At 37.3% G+C, this 24,218-nt stretch overlaps 1 protein-coding gene across 13 annotated transcripts in view; it reads right to left on the bottom strand.

The window, feature by feature from the left end:
* The window catches only part of CLIP4 (CAP-Gly domain containing linker protein family member 4), a 170,196-nt gene that overhangs the window by 69,683 nt on the left and 76,295 nt on the right, over positions 1 to 24,218 (bottom strand). For 10 of the 13 annotated variants that reach the window (XM_072634093.1, XM_072634095.1, XM_072634098.1 and 7 more), the window contains 4 exons: positions 19,679 to 19,822; positions 6,752 to 6,841; positions 5,410 to 5,553; positions 1,892 to 2,023 (listed from right to left, as the gene is read on the bottom strand). In XM_072634093.1, the coding sequence (XP_072490194.1) occupies positions 1,892 to 2,023; positions 5,410 to 5,553; positions 6,752 to 6,841; positions 19,679 to 19,822 (510 nt within the window). The remainder of the gene's footprint in view (positions 1 to 1,891; positions 2,024 to 5,409; positions 5,554 to 6,751; positions 6,842 to 19,678; positions 19,823 to 24,218) is intronic. The other 3 variants (XM_072634094.1, XM_072634096.1, XM_072634092.1) reach the window with 1 other exon arrangement.

The raw sequence follows: 24,218 nt of genomic DNA, 5'->3' as shown, positions 1-24,218 counted from the left end.
ACCATCTGCAAGTTGTTCTCCATGTTCAAAGAGGATATAATTTTTCGCATTTGAGAATACAATGAAAAACTAATGTATAACCTATTCCTTTCCTATGAAGAGGCTATCCAATGATGTGGATCTATACACAGCAGGGTGGACGGGCCTGTCATGGTTTTTAGCTCTGTCATTTAATGTCTCACAAAAAAAGCCACTCCATGTTCCAAGCCAGGTGATCTACCTGCCCCTGTTGTTTGCCATAACACCTCAGCTATGGCGTGTTCTCTGAAGTTACATTTCACTGTACCCTTAATACGGATCTGCCCTGTCTGCACAGTCCCCTAGGAGCCTGCCATAGAATACAGCTCCCTGATCTATTCCCATGAGGACCCCTGCACCTGGGCACCTCCAAAGGGCTGAACAGGGACAAGCCACACCATGATGTTTCAGCAGGCTACAGACTACATCTCTCTGCTGATGATCCCAATTTATCGCTTATTGTTTACTATAGTTCACAGGTGACACTGATAAAAACTGCTCAGAAAAAAATGTAACACATTTAACAGGTCCAGGTTTTATAGTCATACTGAAGGCCAGAAAGTACATTGTTTTGGTGGGCCTTATTTGGTCTAAAAACTGATGTTTTCCATTTCTGTCTTTGTATCATTATCACCTATCACACTGTCTTACACAGAGAAGACATTAATAAATAAATGTTTAATTGATTATTAAGTACCATACTCTAATACTTTCCCAAAAGGACTCTCCAGGAATAATGACAGTATCAAAGATACATGGCAGAAAACATCCTCCCTAGAAAGGAAAGTGTGCCTTTTTTAAACCTGTTTCCTTACTTGTGAAATGAAAGGGGATAGACTCCATGACCTCTAAAGTCCTTTCCAGGTCTAATGATCTATGACTAAGCTTTTATTTGGGAACCATTAACAGGAAAATACTAGCTGATCCCAATTATGACCTGAAAAATTGAGAGAGAGAAGTGAATTCTAAAAAAAGAATCAGCCTGCAATCAACCTGAGGTATTATAATCAAAAGCACAGGTAGCCAGTAATGGATAAAAAGAATAGAATATTATGTGCTTATTTCTCATCAATTTTTCAGTATACATTTTCTTTTTGAAATATTGCAATGCCACCATGTGTCAAAATGGCAATATTGCCACTTTAAATTTTCAGCAGAGCTTCACTTGACATGGAAGAATTAAGCTTCCATTTCAAAAGTACAAAAATGCATGGTACATGAAAATGCTTTGTAAACTGTAAGGCATTAAATAAATATACAACATTATTAGTAATAGAAAAATGCAAATAAAGTCTCTTTTACATAAAAACATAAGATTAAGTCTATGTTTTTCCTTGACCTTGTGAGAAGTCCAGAAATAATATATGGACACATAAATGTTTAAGTGAGTTGTGTATACACAAGCTTTTAGTTTGCTTTAGCATAGCATAATCAAGCAAAGTCACTCGTCTGGAAAAATGGGATTTTCCATTCTCTACAAAGAACCCTAAACAAAGTTATACAGTCACCTCTTCATTGTCTGAGAGAAAATTATTCATTTTATGGATTATCCCAGGCAAAAACCATAATCCCAGGCTTGTTTTCCTCACCCAACATTATCCTTGGCAGCAAACAAAGTGTAGGATCAGAGAATACAGACTAAGGTTATTATTAACCTAAGAGAAATATAACTGGAAAGATAAATCTGTTGGGGAAAAACAGAGACTATTATCAAAACAAGTATAAGTACTTGGAAGATTCTCCACCATTACATATACTTGTTACCACTGCATCATCCACCAAGAAAGTTGAATGCAATTCAGTTTCACAAATGGAAGATTCTTAAATTTATTTGCCATGTTAAAAAAAAAAAAAAAGAATCAAGGTAAGCTACCTGGAGCAAAGTTTGTTGTTCCAAAGAACCTGACAGTGCCAATCCTCTGGCCTACCACCAGCACTCGGTCTCCAACGTGAACTTCGTCTTCCCGTTTATTTCCCACAGACGTAGTTGAAGTAGTTGACACTGCTTTGCCAATAAAATAATGAGTCAGTATCAATCCCAGTCTGAAGAGAAATGAGCATGTTAGACAATTAAACACAGCCCTAACAAATACCTCTAGGATCCCTGGTCTTGGCAGTACCACTTTTCTCTTCTTTGATGCACTCCTCTACACCTTAGTATATATTTTTGCTAGTTACTGTGGATAAAATAGTTACCATCCTGAGGCCAACCTGGAGATGAACCTTTCTGAATGTGGCTAGGCCAGTCTTTGGATGCCAGGGCTATACTGTACCAAGTCATATGCAATACCTTTCCAGCCTGGTAAGGCTTGCCAGAGCTTGCACTCTGTGAGAACGGCCTTGGAAAATTCAGAGGCAGCTCCATACCACGATAAGGTATCCAAATAAGACATTAGTAGAAAAATGATGTGACATCACTTCTTAAAAAACCTGACACAAGACCACACTTTAGTAACAGAAGTCCTGTGCCAGATTCCAGGAATTAAAGAGTACCATTGCAAGTTGCCCTGGATAGATATGCTAGGAGAATTGTGCTCAACTCTTGCTGTCACATAAGTTGCCCTGGATAGATATGCTAGGAGAATTGTGCTCAACTCTTGCTGTCACATTTTAAGAGGAACAATGACAAATGAACATGTACAAAGGGGGGAAACAAAGATGGTGAGGAGTGTGGAAACCACAGGTGAAGAATAATGAAAGGAAATGGGAATATTTAGCTTGGAGATAAGAAGAAAAAAGAGGCAGATGGTAGCTGGAGAGATGTAGGCTAGACAGTAGTATACATGGCTTTACACTGGAAATCTTACTGAAGGTGGTTCCAGTGGGGTGCCCTGACCCTCAGACATATGCTATTTGACAGTTTTTTCAATTACTTGAAGGAGTGTATAACTTGTATGTTGATCAAATTTGCAGATGACACAAAGTTGAATAAATTAACATGATACACAATAGAATCCACATCCACAAATGACTTTATAGACAAGCATGATGAGTTAAATCAACTAAGATTAAATTTAAAATATTTATGTTACACAAGTTGTACATTTGAGTTCAAAAAATTAAACATACAAGTAGAGGACATAAGAGGTGTATCTAGACAACAACTTATATGAAAAAGATATAGATGTGAAAACACCCTCCATTCACTCCTTTAAAGAGGTGGGGGGTCCCCAGAAGTGAAACACTGCATATATTGCAGATTTTAATATACTTCTCAGTTTTATTTTTTTCTTCTGTTTTTCTTTTTTTTAATTATTTGTTATATAGGATGGCTCTCAGGGAGAAGAGAGAAGAATACAGGGGAAAATTTAAATGTAAAAGCAAAAACTATCAATAATTTTTTAAAAGGAAAAAGATCTGAGTGTTTTTATATAGGATAAACTCAACATAAGTCAATAGTGGAATGTGAAAGCCAAAATACCTAAAATAACATTCAGTTGCATAAAAAGAAGCACAAGGAAGTTGTCCCACTACCCACCATCCTACTTAGATCACATCTAGAGTGCTATGGTGAATATTCAAATGACAGTCATATTTTAGAAGTGGGGCCAGAAGAGGATGTTAATGTGAGAGGATTATAAAACCATGCCATAAATGCTTAGGTGGAGGGTTTAGGCACCAGATTTAGCCGGGAGAAAAGAAAATTCAGTGGCAATATGCCATCTACCTTCAAGGAATCGAAGGACTGCTTTGTGGGAGAGAGATATGACTAGGTCTACTTGACCTAGCCATATAAACCAAAACTAGAAGTTGTAGAAGAAAAAATTCAGCTCAAGGCAAAATTTCTAAAGAGAACTGTCCTCTTCACATCTGGTTATAAATGGATGACCTTTGCAGATCACTTTAATCACCCTTTCAACTCTGAGATTCTGGGCTGATCCCCTTCACCTGGTTACCATCTCCCTTTCAGTTTTATCTCCTGCTGGTCCACTCTTATTCTTAGCAGCAGGGGTGGAGGCGGAGTGCTGTTCTCCCACATCTACTTCTCGAGCCAATCTCTATGTCTTTGGCTCATGCAGTTTCCCCACACCTGGAATGGATTCTATCTACTAGTACCCATGAGCACCCTTTTAAAGTCCCTCCCTTTCATTCTAGCTTCAGTTTCCATGTCTGTAAAAGGGGAATGTTTTCACTACCTGCCTCATTGAATCACTGTAAGCACGCATTAAAACTCTCCACATGTGAGTTATTATGTCTCTTAACTTTTACTGCATATTATTCTCTGAAAAGATCACCCTAATAATGTAAAGGAGACTTTCTTTCCCAGAAAATTCCATGAATATTAAATGTAATCACTTTGGAGCCCATATGATGAGTGAAAAAATCACCACACTCAAAGTCAAGAGAAATGAGTTCAACTTCCAGCCCTTACACTTACTAGCTATGGTCCAGTCAATCTCTTTACTTCAGTTTTCTCATTTATAAAATGGGGATAATAATACTTTACTATCCACCTATCTGCATGAGGAAAGATCTAAAAAGATCTACATAAATGTGAGCTCCTATCATTAGTTCTTCAAAGACCTGCTCAGGCACCACCCACCTCCCTCCTCATGAGACCTTGGAAGACTTATCTATTTCAGCCACCCCAGCCCCAACCCTGACACAGCTGAAGGTGTTTAGTACTGTTTCTGGATTTCTCCTTTTCATTAATCACTTTTTACTTTGTACCATAGCATTTGTATATATTATCTTCTCCACCCTATTAAATTGTAAATTCCTTGGGAGAGGAACCTGACTGAGTTTGTCTTTGTATTCTAGTCAGATACTTCATGTGTAGCAGGCATTTAAGGAATGAAATAATGAGAGTGATAATGGAAGATGCTCCCTAAAGAAGCAGTCAACTCCATCACTTGAAGTATTCAAGGAGGGGCTGGACAATCATTTGGTGTGAAGGTTACAGAAAAACTGTCCAGTCAGCACAAATGTCCTCCGATGCCATTTCCACTTCTAAGCTCCTATGCTGTTCTGTGACAAGGACACTGATTATAGGGGAAAAGCAAAAGCTGAGCCTAATGCACAATAATCAGGAAGAGTAGCTTTTTTTCAAGTGACTACAATCTACGAGTCAAGACAGCAAAATACGCAAGGTTCTGCAAGCAACAGCTCCACCGACAAAGCAAACAATCATCTATACAGATGCATGTCACTCAAAAGTCTGTCAGTCACCAAGTGGGTTGTTCAGCTATGCCCACAAAAACGAATGTAGTTGGGGGAAATTTCTTCTTCAAACAGAAAAAGCCAACAATATTGCCTGCCTCACAATTTAAAAGTCTAAGTCCACCAAAACTGAACTATTAACAACCAAAAATATATATATATATATATATATATTTTTTAAAATAAAAAAAAAAAACATCAAGAAATCCAGGATGAAAAAGTCACAGGTACCAGCACTGGCTCTCGATGAAATGGAAGAACTTTTTATGGATGCCTCCTTATTACTGTTGGTTAGATTCCATTTCTTATGATGAATCTGTTTGTTGTCCAGGGAGGATACAGAAGAGGAGGAACTGACAGATACAGGTGGAATAGCTGAAACAAAGAAAGAAGAATATCTTATTTTTTAAAAATATTAATTCATTTTTAGTTTTCAACATTCACTTCTGTAAAATTTTGAGTCCCCCCCTCCCTTCCCCTCCCCTACCCCAAGACAGCATGTAATCTGATGTAGGTTCCACATATACATTCATATGAAATATTTTCACATTAGCCATGCTATAAAGAAGAATTAGAACCAATGGGAGGAACCATGAGAAAGAAAGAAGAAAACAGAGCAAACAGTATGCTTCCATCTGCATTCAGACTTCAAAATTCTTTCTCTGGATGTGGACAGCATTTTCCATCATGAGTCTTCTGTAGTTGCCTTAGATCCTTGCATTGCTGAGAAGAGCCAAGTCTATCCAAGTCAGTCATTGCACAGTGTGGCTGTTACTGTACTAGGTACCATGTTCTCCTGATTCTGCTCACTGCATCCAGCAGCAGTTCTTGTCTTTCCAAGTTTGTTCAAGTCCACCTGCTCATTATTTCTTATGAAACTACAGCGTTTCATTACATTCATATACCACAACTTGTTCAGCCGTTCCTCAATTGATGGACATCCCCTCAATATCCAGTTCTTGGCCACCACAGAAAGAGCTGCTATAAATATGTTTGCACATGTGGGTCCTTTTCCCATTTTTATGGTGAGAGAAGAACATCAAGAGGTGGTATAAAGGTAGCACGAGAGGAGCTCTCAAGGATCACCTTGATTTCTGAAACTTTCCCCTTGGCTTTCCAGCAATTAGGTGAGATACTGGACAAGCACAGTGCAGTAACGAATTCCGAACATGGATTCTGAAAATCTATTCTGTTCAAGGTCTCACTCTTCTTAAGGGATTCTCCTTTTTTAAATGGCAATAACTGCTATCCAAGCCTATCTCATCAGAATATTCATGGGATTTTTATAAGGATCAAATGAGAATGTATATAAAAACACTGTCAACTTTACAGCACAACAAAAATACATGTCCTTTCTTAGGTGGACTGTGGATGTCATTATTACTTGTAAATAATGCATTTCATAAGCAGAGAAAAAATAAATATTGCAAATGTTCACCATGGAAATGATAATACTATGAACTAGAAGAGATGATGCTTGCTCTGTGTAAAGGAATGAGTTGGTAGGATAAACGTGACAAATGATTAAGATAATGAACCAAAAACATCTTGAGAACAGAATATTTTATGTTACCTTCCTTCCCAGGTGCAGTTTTCAGTCCTTCACCAGGAGACAATAAAGATGTTGATTCAGAACCACCCTCTTTTTTGGACATTGTTAATCCTGGGGTAAAAAAGAAACATTTTTTTCAGAAAACAGGAAAAGAATTCTAAATAGTTTGTAGCTGAACATACACAAATAAGCTTTGAATAAAGATAATAAGCCTGGTTGCTTTTTAAAGTACCATATGATCACAATATCTGAAAAGAGATACAAGAAACACAGCTTAAGAAAAATCTATGTTTTTAAAAAACACTTTTATGGTCACATGTTACAATCCTAAAGTATTTCCCTTTCCCATGTTTTACATCCTTGACTCAAAATCTAAATTATCAAAATATCATAAAAGCATTTTTAGCACAACATAAAAGCACGACCAAGTGATCAAGTTAAGTGTTTTAAATACTGACTCCTGAAGACCTGCATTCTTTGCTTTCTGAGGTCTGCCAATTACCAAGTTTCACATAAACCAAATCTCAGGCAAGAGAAAACCATTTTATAGAATCTTAGCATTCTGGAGTTGTTAGATCACCCCACCCACCTAAATTAGAAGTGAGCTCCAACTGATTCAAACTTTCATGGCCCTCAGCCTTCTCATGGAGGAGGCAGCTGGTGGCATAGTGGATTTAGTGCTGTGGTACCTGGAGTCAGGAAGATATGGATCCAAATCCAGTTTTAGACACTTAGTAGCTTAAGCAAGCCACCTAATTTCTGATTTCCTTATTTTTGCCAACTGTAAAATGGGGTAATAATAGCACCTACCTCCTAGGGTTGTAGTGTGAATCAAATGAGATAATATGTGTAAAGCACATAGCAGGCACTTGATATCTACTGACTGACTTAGTTTCCTCAACTGTAAAATGGGGATAATAGTAACACCTACTCCCAGGGTTGTTGCAAGGATCAAATGAGATATCTGTAAAGTGCTTAATACAGTAGCTGGCACAAAGTAGGTGCCATATAAATGCTTATTCCATTATGGACTTTCATACTCCATTCTGTACCACATTTATTTGTAAAGATGACCATTTATACCCTTCCCCCACAATACTCAAAACTCGTTGGGAAGAAAGGACATGTCACAATCACCTATGCAGATCTACAATGCCGAGCAAAATGTGATCAGTAGATTGTAACACAAGGCCTTTACGGAGCATTCCCAATACATGTTTCTCTAGCCTTCTCATGAATAACTGTAGTGATGGTGAGTTCACTATCTAACAAGTCAAACATTCCATTACTAGCTATTAAAAGTTCTTTCTTAAGTTACAAAGACAGAGAGCATTTATCAAGTATTTACTAAATATCAGGCACAGTGCTAAGCACTGGGGACACATATACAAGACAGTCGTTACCCTAAAAGAGCTTATTACATCCTGAAAAAAATACATAAAGGAGTATATATCCCTTTAAGTAAGGTGGGGGGAGGAAGGTGGAAGAGAGAAGAAGGTGGCAGGTACCTGCTTCAGTTCATGGCAAAGAGACTTTGGGAAGTTATGGCCAAAATGTCCACTTGTAATGTCCACTCATTATTTTTAGTCCTGCTCTCTGGCATGAGAAAGAACTACTTTATTCTTGCCTTCTAAGTGTCAGTCCTTCAAATGTTTCAAGTTATATGATCTAAATAGAAGTCCTAATTCTGACATACATTCATTGTGGCACTGGACAAGTCTTACTTAAACCCCTTAGAGTCAAATTTTCCTCATCTAAAATATATGATAACAGCATATGCATAACATGAAAGCAAAAATTAAAATGCCATCCCAGAACCATACTGGTACTACTCTTCTGGTAGCTCTCTATCTTTCAGTAAACTGAACCCTGACCCTATATAATTAATCATTATGACCAAGCTTGGCCCCAAAGAAGAAAATGAGAAAATTCACAATTGTCCCTTCTTTGCACGGGGGTGGGGGTTGGGGGGTGAGGGAACAGTGTGTGTAGAACAATTTATATACTATCAAACTTGGATAATGTGTTGATTAATTTTAATAAACTGCCTTTTCCCCTTCTTTGTTTTATTATTTGCTGTAAGGAAGGACTACATTTGGAAATGAAAGTAATGTAAAAGAAATGACATCAGTAAAAATATCTTAAATAAATATAATTAAAGGGTGACTCACAAGTTCCCCTTGAAGAAGCCATTAACAGTTTTAGTTAAACAGAATTAATAATTAGTAAAAATAATTAGTAAAACAGAATTAGTTTTATTATACATCCAAAGGCAAGAAGAAACATCTGCTCATGGGGCATTTCATCATATCATGAGAAATATTTAACAAAAGACCACCATGAAAATGGGAAGAAAAGGGAAAGGGTTAAGCATTTATATAACAACTACTATTTGTCAGTCCCTGTGCTTAGCACTTTACAAATATTATCTCATTTGATCCTCACAACAACCCTAGGAGGTGGGTACTTGACTATCTTCATTTTACAGACTAGGAAACTGAGGCAAACAGGGGTTAAGAGAAAATAATTGCCAATATCTATTACAGAAGAGAAGAAAGTAGAGAAACAATCAAGTTGATTCTCCAATAACTGAATCTCTGATTTCTTCAATGTAGGTATTCTCTCTAATACAGTAGTTCTCAAACCCTCAAAAGTGGACAAATAGAAAGATGAAAACATTTCTAGAAAATATGGGTCAGGAATAAGAAATGAGAAATACTGGTAGATGAAGGGCTTCCCTTTCTCACAAGAATTGCAGAGAAAGCTGGCAAACAGCCTAGCTGAAGTGAAGGCCAGCATCACGTACACAGCAGGCTGTAATGAGTTCAAAATGGACACTCTGCTATGACTTAGAAGTTATAAAAAAAATCAGAAGAGAACAAAATCTGGTATCTCTGGCTTCTTAATCAAACATGAGAAAGACGATAAAAGACACAACAGACAATTTTGCTCACATCAAATTTCAAAGATTGTGAACAAATAGAATCAAAGAATACAAACGTAGAAGAGAAACCAGAGAATGGAAATGATAAGAGGCTGTGCCAAAAGTCTTAATGCAGTTCTAAGCTATTTGATAGCTTAATAGCTTTAACATGCAGTAAGGGTTTTGGCACATTCTGTATTTGCAGTGAATATCGCCAATAAAATTCTGATATCCCAAATGCACAAGGAACTGACACAAAAATAGACCATCAAGAGATTTTTTCCAACAGATAAATGAACAAAGTATATAAAGGGTCCAAGAGAATTGCACAAATAATAAATGGCCAAATGAAAATACGCTCCAAACTCCTAATGATAAGAAAAATGCACATTTAAACAACCCTGAGGTTTTGCCTTATGCTATGAAAATTGGCATATATGATAAAAGATGGGGACAGTAAATTCTAGAGGGGTGATCAGAAGACAGGTACTGACTGTGATGTACTCTTGGTAAAGCTGTGAACTGGTCCAACTCTTCTGAATTACGATAGGAAATTCTGTAAGACAAGTGACTATGAACTAATTGTCAATTCCCTTTACCCACTGATCTCACTACGGTGCATTATACTCCAAGGATTTCAAAGCCAGAAACAGATTCACTACTTAGGAAAATATTCACTGCAATCCTCTTTGTGGTAACAAAGACCTGGAAATAGGAAACATCCAATGACTGAGGAATGGCTGAAGAACCTTTGATAGATAAATATAATAGAATCTTACTGTAAAATACAGAATTACAAATGAGAAACTCAGAGAAAAATAGGAAGATTTGTATGAACTAACACAAAGAGAAATAATTAACATGAAAAAAATATATAAATTTTTGAAGTCACCAAAAAAATCAAACTTTAAGTAACAGAAAAATCAATGACTTCCCTTGAATGAATTGAATAGATGAATAAATTAATGAAGAAAGCAATTATTAAGCACTCATTATGTACAACGCACTGTGCTAATCACTGGGGATACAAATAGAAAAGATGGTCCCCTGTACTCCAGGACTTAACATTCTAAAAAAGAGAGACAACACACATAAGAAATTTCAATTGCAAGTCAGATGGAAAAGTCTCATGGTAATGTCACCTCTTCTTATCAGTCTCTGCTGTTGAACTGGGTAAGAGTTTTCTTTTCTGGGTCTTGAGCAGCTGGGGCAGGTTGCATCTATGTTGGGGTTACTTCCCTGGATGATGGCTATGAGGGCTGAGCTGGAAGGATAGGGGCAGGGGAACTTTCTGTTTATATGCCAGCTGGTTCTTTATATACCAGTTGCTGGTGAATGGAATGAAGTTAGTGAAGACTTCTCATGCTTAACAAAAGCCTTTTAGTAGACGGTTAGGCCTAAATTTTAGTTTCCCAGAAATCATGTGACTTTTGGGAATACGAAACTTAAACTACCCGCCTTGGGTTGCCACATCAACATAATGTCTATTGGTTATTCCACTGCTACCTTGTCCCCCATTCACAGGGCAGACGGTTGAGTTTAGATTGTAAGCCTGCCTCCCAGCCAATAGGAGGAAAAGGCCAGCAGAGAGGATGGATCTGCGTTAGGGCCATATAATCTCTATTTTTGCCTTCTGTAATTGCCTCACTTTCCTGATTACTTCTCAGAGAGGAGATGCCCTTTCTCTCCAGATCGTAATAAAATCTTGCTGCTTTGCTTCTACCTTGAGAAGTCTCTGATTTTTGAGTTGACGGTCTCTGACCCACACACTGGTGATAGTGCAGAAGATGGGCCCATTCTCTGCAATCATTTCTCCAATTAGTGATGGCAATGAGCCTAGGATAAAAGCAGGTCTGCTGGTTTGATGGACATCACTATTCTTGAGCTCTTGGGCTCACAGTCCTGGGCTGTCTTCATCAGCATCCGAGGGGAGATGGTGGTCAGGGTGGTAGGAGTGATTCACATGCTGCCTCCTGGCTCTCCCTCAGAGTGCCTTGCTACTTCAGATAATAAAATGTATCTTTCCCTCCTCTCCACCCCTGCCAGAATGTACACATTGTCATATATACTCACTATAAGGAATATCTTTAACTGTTCTTATGTGTCACAAGGGAAGGTAGCAATGATTATAATACAATGTCAAAAAAGCATCAATAAAATATATTTTAAAATAAAATACACAACTGTAATGACACAACATAAGCCCTAGAAGAGTTTAAATTATAGAGTAGTCTAAAAGCTAGCATGGGTGCCAAAAAAATGTGAAGAGTTAAAGCTAGTTGGAAAAAAATGTTATGCACAATGACATTTCACACATATGGATTACCACTAGGCATGTCCCTTTTGCCACCAGCAATTTCAAGTCTTCAGAGAACGTAGAGTCTGAAAGCAGCAGCCACACAGACTCACTGGGAAAATAGGAGTGTAAAAAAAGACAGACTTTGGGAAATAGTGTGTGTGTGTGTGTGTGTGTGTGTGTATTTATGGCTGGCTTCTTTGGACTACCTGCTCCTAAAAGGAGGAAGCAACATACTCTATTTTGTCCATTTTGTTTTTCTTATGTGAAATGAGGCTGCCCTCCCCTCTTTTGGTCAGATCTCACAGAGGAAGCTTTGTGGTGTTCTAGGGCTCAACATAAGAAGTACTGGTTCATCTAGAAAAAGGGGCATCTGGACAAAAAGCATCAAAGGGGAATCTCTTCTATTTGGAGTGTGCACAGAAAAATGACCTTAGACTACCCAACACCTTGGATGAAGGGTTCCTGGATTAGATTCCTAATCTAAGCTTTCCTAACCAGATGCTGATAGTGTGTGTAAGCTCTGTGATTACAACTGCCATAGAATCATGTATGATTTTAACTGAAAATAACATGCTTCAGGAGAGATGCCTTCAAGGATGCCTTCTGTTACAATAGGCCAAATCCTCTCTTGAAATCAATAAACAATAGCCACAATGGGTTCTTATATTCTTTGCATAGACAGCTTTAATCCAACTCTATCAAATAAAAAAAAAATATCAAAAGATGCAAAGAAAAGTTTCTACCACACTGGATGGATTCTCTATTAAAGATTTAAAGGAAGACAGAGACAAGGATGTGTATATGCTGAACAAGAAGGCATAAAAGGCTCTTGGCCTGGGTTGGTTGAAGTGACCACAATGAAAAGATCAGGGATCCACTAACAGATCAGGCAGAGGGCCTTCACTCCTGCTGTTCTCTATGCCTGCGATGACCTCTAGCCTCACAATCCTTTAAAGCCTATCTTAAGGCTACCTCCCTTCATGAAATCTCCCTCTCAAAAACAGTAATGACCTTCCCCTTTACCCTCACATATCACTTTGCACCTTTCTTACTCACTTAAATATTTTCATGCAAAATAATGCTTGGTATATGCCACAGCCTCCCTCTATAAGCTTCATGAGGACAGGTACTATGTCTTATCTAAACTACGTATCTCCCCTGTGGACAGTATTTGTTGTCGTTCAGTCATTTCTGACATTTGGAGTTCTCTTGGCAAAGATACCGGAGTGGTTTACCATTTCCTTCTCCAGCTCACTTTACAGATGAGGAAACTGAGGTAAACAGGGTTAAGTGACTTACACAAGGTCACATAGCACTCTGCTATGCCACCTAGCTATCCCACATATCAGAGAGTACTTCGTAAATGAAGGTTTAATTGAACTAAAATTCTTCTATTATTTTAAGCTTATTTCTGTTATCTATTAAGCTGTATAAACTTTTTTTAAAACATTGGCTTTGGTGATTGACTTCCCATCATGGCACCTTGAATTTAGCCAGCACCCATACACTAAGCAAGATTTGGCTGGCCTACTCCAGTTAAGACCCCAAACAAACAGCTAATTTTTAAGAAGTGGTCCCAGGAACTTACTGGTATCCCTACACTTCAAAATTCATATTCTATTTAGTTCAAAGGCAAAGGATTGGTGAAGGATGCTGCCACCTTAAGTGTGAATTTAATCTTTCCTCCACAGTCGCTCAAAACTCCCAATTTAATACACAAATATCTTATTTTTCCTTACAACACCCCTAGAAAGCAAAAAAGGCAAATATTATCCTCATTTCACAATGGATGAAAAGAAGTATGCTAGTTAAGGTGAAAAGTGACTTGACTTGGCAGAAGAGGCATTGAGGAAGCAAACTGTATCCACAAATAGCAACAACAGCAGAATCCAAATACAGCTAAAAGTGTAACAATCATATTTCATATCTTTTAATAGACAACAAAGGAACTGAAAGCCAAGGGAATGAAAGAAATTAAAATCAGCAGCATATACTAACACTTCAAACAAGCTTTGGATTTTCAGACATCCCTCCCACACTACCAATGAATCAATCACCTAGATTAGATCTAATGGGCCCTTTGGCACAAGCACATCTTCAAGCGAGATCTCAGCTTACACCATTTGCACATCCAATCTCTTGGGGAAAAGATGGGAATTTCCCCCTCACTACGTTTTACATAAAAAGCATATGTCAATTTAGGATTTACAACAGCAATCAAGTTCTATTGTGAGAGGTTTTCAGGATAAACCTATAAGGAATGCATTATCATTCAGTTTAAACTGTGTTTTTCAAACAAGGAAAAGAAAAGTGGTACATGCGAGAGTTGAACGTAAACTCCAGGGGAAGCCACAGATTCCCAGACTTCCTAGGTATGGAAAGCCTGTGATGTGTTTGCCAGCTCACAGTATGTGCTATACGTGGTGTGGGGAGTATGAATTCAGCACAAACCTGGCCCAACATTGTTCTGATCTCTGCAAGAACATCACATTAGCTGCTTCCATCTGAATGCATATGGGTCTCACATGCCTGATCTCCAAGAGGAGCACTCAGGCTAAGTTTATCCTGGGGACTCAGGACTCCATTTCCCACCTACTCAAACAAAAAGAGGCCCCCTCAAGCAGCAGCTTCAGACTTCTCACCTCTCACTCTAAGAGGGGTACCTGTGGGATGTGCTGATTGGTTTGGATTTTTTTTTCTTCTCTTCTATTTTTAAAAAATTACTTGTTTTAAGAGATAGCTCTCTGAGAGGAGAAGGAGGAATATAATGGGGAAATGTGGATAATATAAATATACGAGAGATCAAGAAAAAAGACTTTATTTTGTTAAAAAATAATAAATACAAACACATACACGCAGTACCACTGGTATGGACATTCTGTGGGTAAAATTTTAGCAGTTTTGTCCTTACAAGAACAACCAGACTATTTTGATGAAATGATGAAAGGTAAAGATCAGGCTATAGAGAGTCATGGAATAACAAAATCTGAGAACCAGTTGTCCTGAAACTTTTATAATTATATAGTCAAGATTCTACTCTACCCACGCAAAGAAAATCAACAAAAAAGGGACAGTATACTTTCAGGTTGTTTTGTTTGGGAGGGGAGCAGAGAAGAAACACAGAAATCCTATGATTTTGCTGGTATAGGGAGCTCCTGGAAAGGATACTCTAATAAATGCAGATCAGCAACTATTCTTAGGGAGTTGGCTGGAGAACAGGGTCAAACAGACAGTAAGTAGTGTCAGAAGTGGGACTGGAACTCGAGTTTTCTTGATTTTGAGGCCAACCCTCTATCCTGCCTCTTAAACTTTTGGTCATCCCTCCTCAAACCTGCCATGGCTCCCTCCTCTCAACTCTCTCTGCTGAGATCTTTGCTTCTTATTTTCTTGAAAAAATTGAGGCCATTCACTATGAGTTCCCTCTTTCTCATCTCCTATCACTCAGACACCTTTGACCACTATCTCCTCCTTCATCCCATCTCACAGGACAAGACAGCCTTACTTTGCAAAGGCAAAACCCTTTTACCTGCACAAATGATCAAATTCCATCCCATCTCCTCCAAAACACTGCTCCCTAATTTCTCCCTCTCTACTGGCTCTTTTTCTGCCTACAAATGTGTCCATGTCATCCTCAAAAACTTATCATTTGATCCTTCTATCCCCATAATCATCCTATAGCTCTTCTGCATTTTTTGGCTAAACCCCTTTGAAAAGGGCATCGACAACAGGGGCTTTCACTTTCTTAACTCTTACAATGTGGCTTCTGACTTTATCATTCCACTAAAACTGCTCTCTCCAAAGTTACCAATAATCTTGCCCAGTCAAGAGGCCTTTTCTAAGTTCTCATTCTCCTTGACCTCTCTGTAGCCTATGGCACTGACACTTTCTTCTCTCTAGGTTTTTAAGAAAATACTGTCCTGGTTCTCCTCCTATATCTCTCTGACCACTTTCAGTCTTCTTTTCTCCTCATTCAGATCAAATTCTGCATGTCCCACAAGGTTCTGTCCTGGGCTCCCTTCTCTTCTCCTTCTATACTATTTCATTTGGTGATCTCAGCTCCCACAGATTTAAGTATCATCTCTATGCTGATGATTCTGTCAAACCTACCTATGCAGGCCTAAATTTGCTGCTGACCTCCAATCTTGCATCTCCAACAGCCTTTCAGGCATCTCAAACTAGATGTCCAGTTAAACCAAAGGTGTCCAAAGATGAACTTGTTATCTTCCCCCTAATCCCTCCTCCTGCCTCCCTTCCCTATCAGTACAGAGGGCACCACTGTGCTTCCAGGTCCCCAGCTCAAAGGAGTCATCCTAGATTCTTACAATTTCTCACTCTGCCCCCATATCCAATTTGTTGCCAAGGTCTGTCGACTTTAATTTTGCAAAATCTCTTTAAAATGTCCCTTTCTCTCCTCTGACACTGCCACCACTCTAATGCTGGTCCGTGTTACCTCAACTTACTTGGATTACTTCAAAAGCCTGCTGGTGACTCTGCCTACCTCAACTCTCTCCCCTCCAATCCATTTTCCATTTAGCCACTAACAGGATTTTCCTAAAGTCCTCGTTCAACAATGTCACCTCCCTCTTACTCAAACTCCAGTGGCTCTCTATCATCTGCAGGGTCAAATATAAAATCCTTTGCTTGGCCTTTAAAATCCTTCATAATTTAACACACAGACACATACACACACACATACACACACAGACACACACAGACACACACACAGAGACACACAGACACACACACAGGCACACACGCACACACATACATACACACATACACACACACACCCTCCTTTCTAGTTTTCCCCCCACCCCACCCCTACATCTTTCATCTTCAGTCCAGTAACAATGGCCTTCTGGTTGATCCACAGACAAAATGCTCTATCTCTTGACTCCAGGCATTCTCTTTGGCTGTCCTCAGTGCCTAGGATTGATTCTCTCCTTCCTTAACTCTGCCTACTGACATCCGTGGCTTCCTTCAAATCCCAGCTAAAATCCTATTTCTTACAGGCAGCCTTTCACAACCTCCCTTAATTTTAGCACCTTCCCTCTGTTAACTATTTCCCATATTATCCTATTTATAGCTTGTCTGTACATATTTGTTTACTTGCTGTCTCCTCCGTTAGACAGTGGAAGACCTTCAAAGGTAGGGACTGTCTTCTGCCTTTCTTTGTATCCCCAGCACTTGGCATAGTTCCTAGAACACAGTAGGTACTTTCTGACTAATTGGATTTCCTATTTGGGAAGATTAAAGAAGGATTTGTTTTTTGGACAAGGCAAGAAAGAACTATGGGTGAGGGTCTCACAAAGACAAGAAGCTTTAAAGGCTAAAAACCCATTGGTAACTGAAAATTTAATTAAAATAATATGTCATAAAAAATTTAGGACATATCTAGGGCTCAGTGAGTGATCTGACAAAGTGCAAAGGGGTTACAATGATTTAGTGTACTAGGAAAGAATAAAATGCTGTTTTTAATTAATGTTACATTCTTATTGAAACATACCTTTAACTTAAAATGCCAAGTTAAGAATCTTTTCCATGTCTTCTCCAAGCCCAGTCATTTAACTTGATTATCAGAGTAATTCAAACAGTTTAGGCGTTTATATTTAGAGATGCTGAGATGGAGGAGATGAACTAAGTAAATAATTCATTTGTATGACTACAGGTTTCACGGCAAAGTATTTTAAAATCATTTAGAAAACTCTGGGCCAATGGCTTTTAAAACTTATTTCTTTACCCAACTGATCAATTCTATCTGTGAGCTATTTAAATTTCACAAATACACAATTGTACACATCAAAACTGTACTGACCATCTTGCTTTTCCTCACAAATGGCACTCCAACTCACTGTTTTGTGTCTTTTAACACTAAGAATGCTCTCCCTCTTCATATCTCCCTCCTGGCTTCCTTCCAAGACTCAGTTCAAATCCCACATTCTAAAGAAGGCCTTTCCCAGTGCCACATACACACACACATTCCATTCACTCTAAGATTACCACCTACTTCAACTAGATATTTCTTGTACTCACATTTTTTGTATGTTGTGTCCCCTATTAAAGCTCTTTGACAGGAGGACCATAATTTTTATTTTCTTTGCTTCTCCAGTGCTTAGCAAAGTGCCTGACATAGTGCCTAATAAATGTCTGTTGATTGACTATTTATCCCAAAGTTGCTTTCCCCTGACAAGTTCCTGAGTCTCTCCCCTCATTGTCGGCTGGTATGTGTTCAATGAATGAAAACCCATTTTAATATTATCCTAAGTGAATTCTAATGAGGAAGGTAAATCTGCTGGAGAAAAAACTAGACACCATAAAATGAATTTAGAAATCATTAAGAACTCCAGGACTGACTACTGTTTTTGGTACCCTCCACCACTGCTCAAATGTAATTACGGTTAACTGAAAACTGATTATACTTTATAATCATTTATTCTTCTTCACAAACTTCTAATGTGATAAACTTTTTACATCAGTGTAAAAATGTTAAAAATCTGGAGGATTTCCGAGAAAGGAAGAATACTGATTTGACCAAGGGTCATACATTGACCAATGATTGGCTCAGAAAGAATGAAAGAAATGCCTTCTTTGGTCTTTAATTGCTGTCCAGAGTAACAAAAATAAACACTCCTTTCTATCAAAGTAATCCAACAGGCAGCATGTACCACTCATGCTGCCAGCACTGGGCTGTTTATGACTTGAACACATACAAAGAAGATACTTGTCCATTTCAGCTCTCAAGGAGCTCAGTCTCACTGGATAAATCCACTTCCAGATATTAAAGCCAAGAGAGAATGAGACCAACACTCCAATAGTTCTGCGATTGCAGTGGTATGGCAGTACCTCCAACAAGGCAGATTGCAACCCATCCAACAGTCTGACAACAGTCAGACAGACCATGGTCAGTAAAACAATACAGGTTATAAAAGTAACTTATGTGTTTCGGTAAATAAATGCAAAGAAAGAAAACATTAACATGGACTAAAGTCAGCCATGATGGCTTCCCAGAGGAGATGGGACTTGACTCAAGCTTTGACTAATAGGAAGGACTGTGAAAAGGGGGGGTCAAATACTAAAGTGCTTAATATGGCACCTGGCACATAACTGGTGCTTAATAAAAGTTTATTTATTAACTGATTGAATTCTGGGGAAGGGAATAGTATGAACAAAGGTTCAATGGTAAAAATAAACACAAAAATTATATGTGTGAGAGGCAATAAGGACAACAGAATTGGACTGGTGTGTATATGCAGCGAAGCAGGAGGAAGTGAGGCTGAATATTGTTATGAAAGGGTAAGACTATGGAGGACTTTGAACTTAATCAGTGGGGGAATGGCAAAGTGAAAGTTGTGTTACTGGAAGATTATTCTGACAGTAAGTTGCAAAATATATAGGAAAGAAGATTCTAGAGCAGAGATTCATAGCCTCATAGGTCTCACGAACCCTTTCAGCAGTTTAGTAAATCCTACAGATCTCTTCTCAGAAGCAGCAGGAAAAATAATTAAGGTAAAAATACAGGAAGGATCTTTGCTGCTGCTGTTAGAAACTGAAATCTTTAAGCAACAATGAATGTCAAACACAACCGATATCAAATTCTTACCAACTTCAGGTTTCAGAGAGCAAGCTACCTACCCCAAATTCCAAGCTCTAACCTATATGGAAAAACTTTTTACACAAATGAAATGTTAATGCTTAAGAAAGTGATGAAATTTCCAGTTTTACCTACCAGTGTTTATTTTTGAAGTTACATGAGTGACATCAACCTTCTGGGACCTAATGGGCGGCGCAGCACGTGTAGTAGAAGGTGTTCGTCCTACGGTCTTCTTTCGATCTATAGCTTTGCTTATCTTTGAAAGAGGTGCAAAAATGCCTAAAGGAAAATACAGGGTTTGAATCATTACTAAATATCAAATTTATTATTTCAAGTAAAAGGTCAAATTCAACTATTTAGCATGATTATCTTATCAAGGAACATTTATTTAGCACTTACTTAGTACCCAGGTTGTGAATGATGCAAAAAAGGTTTAAGCAGTTCCTATCCTTAAGGGGCTTACAAAGTAAGGAGGAAAAGCTAACCATATGACACAATTTTAGAACAAAGCAGTACACAATCTGGCAATCAGTAGTACAGTACAAAATAGAAGTCAGGAAAAGATCAATGGAATTAAGCATTTTCGATAAAGTGTTTTGAATAAATTATTCATTTAATGGTAGCACATTATGTAAGGATCTTCCAGAAGGCTTAGCCCTCTATTCCAGCAGAAGAGTCTTTAGGCTCTGAACAGACATGCACATACACATACATACATACATACACATACACACACACACACACACACACATAACACACACCAACCATAAAATAGAAAATAAAACAAACAGCTCCTCTCTTAAGATTTTTTTTAAAAAATCACCTCTGAGGTCTCTTGTTCATTAACTGCTAATTCTACAAATTCCAAAATTCTGAACTTCATTCCTGGCTGGACTTCTAGTACACACCAAATCTTTCTCAATTAATACCAGCTCCCTATTTTGGAACTCAACCTCTTTTGCAGCTATTACCAATTATGGTGTCTTTCAGATTTAATGGCAGGACACAACAGGGTTTGTCACTGTGTATATTCTGTATGGAACCTGACACAATACCTCATATATAATAAGTTAACACTAGTTTATTGAACTGAATTAGACTGCGATACTATCATGAGGCCAAAGTCAACCTGACATAAAGGCTAACCTAAGTTGCTAGATTCCAGAATTCCATGGAGCTGACACTGGCTCTGATAGACATAAGTAGTAGTGTTCTTATGTCCTGCTATAGAGAAACACCTTGTATCTGCTTTCTAAATCAATGGAAACCAAAATGACAAGTGAGAATGGAAATGACTCACCTACCGGGAGACTCCATTAATTAGGACGAAAATTTGGGGAATTTTTTTTTTAACTTTAAAAGATCATATGCCATGATGTACTATAGGTGCTAAGAGGCTTATTACAAAAGAAATATAAGACAGTGTCTCCACCACCAAGGAGTTTTTCATCTAATGGGATCAACAACATAAACAATTACGAAAAGAATACAAACCCATTAACGCAAAATCTAAAAGAAAGGCTAAATTAATAAAGCTGAAAAAAGCTTTACAGAATGAAGGGATCAAAGTAACACTGTAATTTTCACATAAATTTAACTTGACAGTTCAGATTTCTGCATTTCCTTCTAAGAAGACTTTGAAGAGTTTGTTACTACTTTTGTGACCTTGAAAATGTATACAGATAAGATTCAAGCAAATAAACTCCATCTGTCCAAGTAAACCATATTTTCCACTACTTTAGAGGATGGTCTCAAAGACACTTATTGGCCATCTCCCCACCTACATCCCACCTCCAACCCTACCCCTCCCTTTCAGATCCCCTTTATGTTGTGTCTCCTCCATTACAGTGGAAGCTTCTTTATATCCTCAGGACTTGACAAAATACCTGGCAAACTGGCTGCTTCTACTATACTACAGTATACTATATGCTATATATATAAAACATATATTCTATATGTGTACTATATAGAGAGACTATATAGAAACATATATAGAGAGACTACATACAGATATACTACGTATATACTATACCAGCAAAGATTCAAAATAGTTTAAGAATAACACACTAAAAAGTATAATAAACTAAAAGAATCCAGGTAGTCCAGAAAGGCTTTAACATTGCTCAATGGAAATTTGTGAAGGGAAATTTTAAATAGCTAAACTTGGAATTATTAATGTTAATAATAATTGCTGGTATTTATATAGTGTTTTAAAGTTTTCAAAGCATTTTACAAATGTTACCTCATTTGACTCTCACAACAAACCTGTAAGGTGGGTGCTATTTTTGTCAGTTTTACAGATGATGAAACTGAGGCACAGACTGGTTGAATATCTTAACCATGGTAATGCAGCCAGAATCTGAAGCTGGATTTGAACTGTTTTTCTAGACACTAGATTTGGCAATGTCTCTACTCTACTAGCTAGCTGTCATTGATTCTAAGATCCTAAGAGTTTTAAGCCTAAAACAGCAGAGCTTCATCTTTCCAAACCCCATTCATCTAGTTTTCCAAGTTATCCAAATCAGTTAGGAGTAAGAGGTCAAAAGCAGGTAAGAAAGACCCAAATCCATAAACGAAAACAATCTGAGATCAAACTGTGACATAGCCCATTTATTGTCATTAAATTCAAATAGCCAGCCCTGCATCTAAGTGTATACACTCCTATACTTAACTCTTACAGAAAGAGAGGTAGCCTAGGGTCAGAAGAAGCCAAGTTCAAAGTAAGAATAAAAGGAGAGAAGGGTGTGTAGTTTAAGATTTAGGAGGGTGGAAGGAGTGGGTAGAATAAAAAATAGGAGGGTTAGGGGAAAGGATAAGGAAGAGATTCTTTAGAAGGTTGTGAAATAGGAAGGCTATGGTTAGATGTAAACTAAAGAAGGGATAGGATAAAAAAAGAGGCTGAAAAGGACAACAGAGAGGAAAAATAGAATGGAGGGAAATACACAAATAGTAATTATAATTTTGAGTGCAAATGAGGTGAATTCACTTATAATACAGAAATGGATAATAGAAAGGACTAAAAATCAGAATCCAACAATATGCTGCTTACAAGAAACACATTTAAAAATGATAGATAGAAACAGAGTGAAAATAAAGGGCTGGAGTACAATGTATTATACCTCAACCAATGCAAAAAAAGCAGGATCAGCAATCATGATATCAGACAAAGTCAAAGCTACAACAGATTTAATTAAAAGAAATCAGCAGGGAAACTGCATTACAATTAAAAAGGTGCCATAGGATAATGAAGCAATATCAATACTAAACTTATGTGCACCAAATACCATCTATCTTTTTAAAAGAAAAGTAAAATGAATTGCAGGTAGAAATAGATAGTAGTACTATAACAGTGGGGAAACTTTAATCTTTCCCTCTCAGAACTAGACAAATTTAACCAAAAAATAACTAAGAAAGTAGTTAAGGAAGTAAATAGATTTTTAGATAAGCTAGATATGATAGACATATGGAGAGAACTAGATGAAAATAGAAAGGAACACCTCTTTTTCTCAGTTGTACATGGTACCTTTACAAAGACTGATCATATAGTAGGGCACAAAAAATTTATAGCTAAAAGTAAAAAAGCAGAAATATTAAATACTTAAATATAGAACCACAATGCAATAAAAATTATATTTAACAAGGGACCATGGAAATATAGAAAACAAAAACTAACTGGAGACTGAACAATCTAATCTTAAAGAATGTATGGGTTAAAGAACAAATAATAGAAACAATCAGTAATTTCATTAAAGAAAAAGACAATAATGAAACAACATATCAAAAACCTACGGAATATAGCAAAAGCAGTAATCAGAGGAAAATGTATATCTCTAAGTGTTCATATCAGTAAAAAAGAGAAAGAATAGACCAAGGAATTGGGAACACAATTTTTAAAATTAGAAAAACAAATTAAAAGCCCCCAATTAACCACTAAACTGGAAATCCTAAAAATTAAAAGTGAAATTAATAAAACTGAGTGGAAAAAAAACCATTGAATTAATAAATAAAACTAGGAGTTGGTACTATGAAAAAACCAATAAAATAGATAAAACATTGGTTAATATGATTGAAAAAAGAGAGAGAAAAATCACATTACCGGTATCAAAAATGAAAAGGGTAAATATACCACTAAAGATGATGAAATCAAAGCAATTATAAGGAGTTATTTTGCCCAGCTACATGCCAATAAATTTAATAACTTAAGTGAAATGGAAGAATATTTACAAAAATACAAATTGCTTAGATTAGCAGAAGAGGAAACAGAATATCTAAATAAACCTATTTTAGAAAAAAAAATAATTGAACAAGCCATAAATGAACTTCCTAAAAAAAAAATGCACCAGGGACAAATTTACAAATGAATTCTATCAAATGTTTAAAGGCCAACTAATTCTAATATTAAGTAAATTATTTGAAATAATTGGCAAAGTAGTCCTACTAAACTCCTTTCTATGAAACAAATATAATATTGATAACTGAACCAAGAAAGGTAAGGTCACAGAAAGAAAATTATAAACCAATTTCATTAATGAACATGGATGCAAAAGTCCTAAATAAAATACTAGGTAAAAGAGTACATTATAAAGATTACACATTCTGACCAAGTTGGATTCATACCAGGAATGCAGGAATGGTTTAAAATCATCAAAACTATTGACATAACTGATATTAATAA

The sequence above is a fragment of the Notamacropus eugenii genome, chromosome 1, assembly GCF_028372415.1.
Source record: "Notamacropus eugenii isolate mMacEug1 chromosome 1, mMacEug1.pri_v2, whole genome shotgun sequence".
NCBI lineage: Eukaryota > Metazoa > Chordata > Mammalia > Diprotodontia > Macropodidae > Notamacropus > Notamacropus eugenii.
The sequence above is the reverse complement of the archived record's forward strand: the minus strand, read 5'-3'. Positions and strand labels throughout refer to the sequence as shown.